Here is a 5,934-nt window from a genome sequence, read left to right on the forward strand (position 1 = left end):
TTCTCTCTTCCCACAGTGACGGGATCTTATTGTTTAAGCAGATTAACTCCTTTTTCTAGCTTTTCCAGGAGAAGAGTTTCTTTTTTAATTTTCTCGAGTCCAACAATGCGGTCTTCAAATCCAGGATGTTTCTCCGCCTTCTCTGTTTTGATCAGTATTTCAAGGTATTCAGCTGTGGAGAAGGATTTGGGCTTCAGTGCAATTTTATCCAGTTGTCTCAAGCAATCAGAGGACATTTTGATCATTTGCTTTAGTTTGTCCTCAAATACAGAGAATTCCTCTTCAAGTGCATCAAGCGTTTGCTTTGTGTCCATGAATTTTCCTTGTGCCTTCATGAAGTTTTCTTTCAGCTCTTCAATGGTTTTTTTCTCTTTTTTAATTTCATATGTCCACATGACCTTTTCCCTTACATGAGCAGTGTGATGACAAGCTTGAGGACAGACAACACAGTAACCAGCATCATTCATCACAGCACAAGTACTCACAGGATCCTCTGCAGGAAGGAAGCAGTTAGAGTGGCATGTAAAGATGCAGGTGTTGCAATTCAAGGTAAAACATTCTACAGGGATTCTGTTTGCTTTCATCACATCAACTTCTTTCTCAAAATCCTTATTATGCTTCAAGATTTCACTCTCATTTTCCAAACACTGCTTAAATGTTTTTATTACACTCAGTGTAGAGAGACCAGCAGTTATTTGAGAGCTCAGATCTGCCATGACTTTCTCAAGACACTCTCGTTCTGTCAGGACATTTTTAGTCAGTGTCAGATCTTTACTTTCAGTGGTCCCCAGTGCTTTGAAAAAAGCCTTCATCTGTTTGAAAGTTGATGTCCAGACAATCTCGTACAGTTTCATACTGCTGTCTTCATCATCATCATCATCTGAATCATCATCATAGGTTGTAGGCTCTTCTACTTTTTTGTCTGCATACACAGCGGTGTTGTTGAACTTGAAATGGGTGGGTTGTCCCATTTTATTCTTTTGACAGGGCAGATCTGCTGCTGTGATGTCTTCTAGAACTGGGATTTTTTTACCATCTGCAAATGTCACCAAAATCATGATGTTCTCTGCAATATCTTTGCCAAAAATCGACAGGATTGAGTCAAAGATGTACCTCTGATTGGCACTCAGGCGGGGAAGAGAGGCCTGTACAACGAAGCAGACAGCATCAATGTGATCAATTCCCAAAGGGCTACAAAGAAAGCTTTTGACTTGCTGCATTATCAGTTTATCATGTTCAATTCCTCTTGTATCACCAAAGCCGGGTGTATCTACAATTGTGAGAGAGTAGGGAATTTGAAAGCCAGGCTGATTGTACAGCTCATAAGAGGAGACGTTGTATGTCTGACTCTCAGCCTGTGAGCGATTGGTTACTTCATTGATTAGTTTGAAGCGATACGCATCCTGCCACTTTACGCCCAGTATGTAATTGATCATCACATTGACCAGTGTGGTTTTTCCTGCACCCGTTGATCCCAAAAGAAGAATTACTTTGTTTTTCACGTCCTCCACTTTTCTTCCAAATATATACTGATTAAAATCTGCATTCTCTTGAGTTTTTTGGTATAGTGTCAGTTTATGTATTGAAGGATGCCCCTTCTGTATACGTGAAGATTGATCCAAGAATGACCCACTTCCAACCTCACCTGACTGTTTGCTCTTTGAACCAGCAGAAAACACAGTTTCAGGACTGGGAAGACTCACTCCGTTATTACCACAGTTGGCCAAAACTCGAAGTGTGTAAATTGCATCTGCTTCCAGTCCCTGAAGAGTGCACTCCTTGTACGCAGATTTCACAGACCTCCATGGCATTTCATTTTCCTGATCTTTTGTGCATTCTCTGAATTCCAACACATAATCAGTGACCAGGATGTCCTCACCCACAGAAGTAGGAACATCCCACACTACAGTTGCAGACTCAGATTCCACTCGTTTCACTTTAGGTGCTCCTGGAGGGGCACATGGATGGGTCCTGAAGAATGATGTTGTGTCACTAGTCAGACTTAACCCTGGACGACACACTGCCTTGCAGGTAAAACAATATTCTTTATGCGGTTGTAACGGCTTGACAGTGATCTCATCAGAAACCCCATTAGTACACACATGTGTCCATTCAGAGCTGTCTGCAGACTGATATGAGATACAGTACGACTCCACACAACTAACACCACGGTCAGGAGGTTTGATTTGCAGACGTATGCAGTCATGCTCAGCACTCAAGAAAACAGGCATTGGGGGTTTTGAGGGTAGCTCATACTGTAAGCTCACGAGTCGTCCCCTTTCATAAACATGAATTGAAGAGGCAGTACTGAGTTCATCTGGGATTGATGCAATGCAGAACTCAGTGTTCTTTCTTCCATCATTGGCTTCTTTGAAATCTAGGAAGGCCTGTATCGTTTCCCTGGTCAGTGCAGTTACATCTCTTGAGGAAAACCATTTATTTGCCTTTTCTGTAGAGTTTTGATCATACTTTAATTGTTCTCCATTGTTACATGATTGTTCCTTCAGGTAATTCTCCAATTCTGAAAGGTATGGGTCATGGTCTATTAAGGATGAGAGTGCGAAGACTATCACATTGGATGCTTTAAAGACAAGCTTGTCCAAATCAGTGCTGGATGAAAGAACTTGGACTTCTTTCATGATGTCGAGGTAAGATCCAACAACATTCATCTCTCGCTCTCGCTCACTTAGATACTTGGTTAACAGAGCACCCTGAAACGGCGATCTTTCTTTTCTGTTCAGATAATCGGAAAGCTCCTGTTCTTCTTTTCCTCCACCCCTTATAGATGGAAGAAGCCTGCAGAGATGTTTTTGAAAAACAATTTTGTACTCTGAGCAGAAGTCCTTAAATTTTCTGAGCTTGGATTTGATTTCAGGGAATTGAATGGTGATATTGTTCCTCATTAGGTCTTGACATTGTATGTCACAATCATCCAGTTCATCCGTGATCCGGTGGACATGTCGTATTAAGCCAACACTGATCTCCCTGATTAACTGAGCAGCTGTTGAATCTAGTTTTTTTAGAGGGTACAGCCAAACAGTCATGGGCACAGCATTCTCTCCATTTTCTCCCAACCGTTTTGGCAGGCCTGAGTACACCTTGATGGCATCTAAATAGGAAACTGGATTGTTTTCCAGAGCAAAATCTCCATGGAAAGTGCAGCTGAACTTGTTTATTTTATCTTCTTCTGATTCACTCATTTTCAAAGATGCTTGACCTTCAATTGATAATGAAGGTATCTTTTTGATTGTTGCATGGAGGTCACCTTGTATCTCTTGATGGTTTTCATTGGACGAAACCTCACAGTCAAAAATAAAGAATGCTTGAGCTCCATACAGTAGAGCCGTAACAACATGTGTAGCTGAGCCCTCCTCAAATAATTTTCCAGAGCAAAATCTCCATGGAAAGTGCAGCTGAACTTGTTTATTTTATCTTCTTCTGATTCACTCATTTTCAAAGATGCTTGACCTTCAATTGATAATGAAGGTATCTTTTTGATTGTTGCATGGAGGTCACCTTGTATCTCCTGATGGTTTTCATTGGACGAAACCTCACGGTCAAAAATAAAGAATGCTTGAGCTCCATACAGTAGAGCCGTAACAACATGTGTAGCTGAGCCCTCCTCAAATACATTGCAGTGTTTTACGTTCCCTGCTCCAAGATGCTCCATAGTTAACTGCTCAAAACGTGATGTTGTCCGATAATGTAGGGTGACTCGAGACTGATGTTTGGACTTCTTCTTGTCATTTAAAAAGCCAGCTGAGCCTTTCACGCTGACTAATCCACTCAGAAAGCTGGCTTCAAGAGATGCAGAAACACTCAAAGCTTCTACTTTTTCTTCACTTGAATCTGAGGCAATGATTTTGAAGTCAGTGTTTGGCTGAAGTCGTACATTAATATTTTTCTGTAGCATTTCAGAGTCCCAGAGAGTTATTCCTAAAAAGAATGTATATATTGCCTGTTAAATTAAGTCAAAACTATGAACAACTGTTTAATTTCTCTTTCAGTCTCCCGAGGCCAGCGTATCCACTGTACTGGGCATGTATTATTATTAATATCTTTGAGATTATTCATTCATCCTGTTTTAAGTTTTAAAACCATTTAGATCATGTTATTGTAATTTCATTTCTATAGTAGTGTATTTGTGATTTTATTACCTGGAATGAGAGCATCGCTTCTGCAGTCATACAGCATTCCCAACTGAAACGGTCGGCAAAGACAAGCCAGTTCAAGAGTCCCAGAGCCAGACATGTTTCTGATGAAGCTGGTTGAGGCCTCTGTTCTGAAATATGGCTTCCCTCTCTACAAAATAAATTATATGTAATTTATATACATGTAAATTTGAATTTCTTTAACTAGTTTCACACTTTAAACTCTTCCTTGAACCTGTTTAAAGTTAAATAAAGATATAATTGAACAAAAAAAAATATTGTTGTATAAAATAAGCAGTCTTTACAATGCAGAAAAAAAGAGTAATACTGTCAAATTCATCTTTTTCCCCTAGCAGCCCCTTATGGGTCCCTTGGTGCCCCAGGACCCCAGTTTGAGAAAGCCTGGTGTAGGAGATCAAGCAGAGAGCTGCCTGCTATGCCATAAAAAGTGTACTTGGCCCTTACAAATATATTACTGTAATGCTAGGAACTGAGCAAAGGCAAGATGAGGTGGATCCAAGATGGCAAAACAACGCAAACACTGATAAACAAGAAACTTGGAAACAATAACCAGGAACAAGGGCATCTACAGTAGACATACACAAGGGTATAAATACTCTGGGAAACAAAGGTCTGACAGGTGAGAGTAATTAGTAACCATTGCAACAAACAAGGGTAGCCATAGAAACAAACAAGGCAGACAAAGGGAACAAAGGCAGTGAGGCAAACAAGAACAGAAACCAATAAGCAAATACAGATACAGCAGGAGAAAGCAAAACATTTCAAAATAAAAGTCCTAATCACAAGACAGGGTTCATCACACTTGATTCCCCCCCTTCCAGCCACATAAGAAGTTTATTTATATATCTCTGTTTGCATGGGACAAAGACGTGACTTTTATCTCACATGCAGACTATCTCTGCATTAATAAGCAATAATTATTTTTTTTTAATTAAATGTATTTTTCAGGACTTGCAAAATGCGTTCAAACATTTCCTTTTCAGCAGACAGCTAATTCTAAGCATGCGGTGCTAAATGCTCTAAGTGTAATAACAAACGTTTTGAAAAAGAAAGATTAAAACATGATCCGTTATATTTGATTTGAATGTTGCAAGCTAATCACCAGATAATAAAGATAAGCACACTGGTTTTGGATTTCAGAAGTTAACTTTTTAATGTTTGGGTGAATGGCCATACAAATGTGTTTATTTTTTGTTTTTAAGGTGATGCAACAACAAAATATAGGTATGCTCATATCTGACAGCAATAGAGTTTAATAACACATAATAAAAGAGTATAAAATGTTTAAATTAAGTGCATCAAGATCATTCCTAAAGGACTCGAGGATTATATAATATGTAAGCAGGCAATATAGAAGCATACAGAAGATAAGCATACAATTTTTTTCATCCTTTTTAACAGCAAGAAAGAGTGCTACAAAATACAGTACTCCAAATTACTATTAGTAATCCTATTTACTGGTTATAAAAGAAAAACGAAGGTCTTGCATTAATAACAGTTTCAACATTCTTTATGAACTGTTATATCAGGTGATAGTGTTGTACATTAGGTGTCAGTTTGTGAAGTTAAGATTGCTTGATGAATTCTCTTCTTCTCGTCTTGTTCTCTAGATCTGTTGTTCTCATCTATTTTTCTCTTTTCTTCCTCTCTTAATTTAAAATTATCCAATTCTTCCTTGTTCGTCTCGTGTATTTTTCTTTGTTTTTCTTCTTTTAATTTTAATTGGTCCAAATCTTCCTTGTTCTTCTCGTGTATTTTTCTT

At 38.8% G+C, this 5,934-nt stretch overlaps 1 protein-coding gene across 1 annotated transcript; it reads right to left on the reverse strand.

Moving 5' to 3' along the window:
* Nucleotides 1–26: 26 nt before the first annotated feature.
* On the reverse strand, nucleotides 27–4,373 carry LOC107576307 (uncharacterized). Its single transcript, XM_016262506.1, has 3 exons — nucleotides 4,158–4,373; nucleotides 3,551–3,936; nucleotides 27–3,299 (listed from the first exon to the last, which is right to left on the reverse strand). Exons 1-3 carry the CDS (start codon nucleotides 4,249–4,251, stop codon nucleotides 27–29), a joined length of 3,753 nt encoding a protein of 1,250 aa, XP_016117992.1. The 5' UTR covers nucleotides 4,252–4,373.
* Between the last annotated feature and the right edge of the window lie 1,561 nt (nucleotides 4,374–5,934).

The sequence above is a fragment of the Sinocyclocheilus grahami genome, unplaced genomic scaffold (genome assembly GCF_001515645.1).
Source record: "Sinocyclocheilus grahami isolate Dianchi unplaced genomic scaffold, SAMN03320097.WGS_v1.1 scaffold3475.1, whole genome shotgun sequence".
NCBI classification, from domain to species: domain Eukaryota; kingdom Metazoa; phylum Chordata; class Actinopteri; order Cypriniformes; family Cyprinidae; genus Sinocyclocheilus; species Sinocyclocheilus grahami.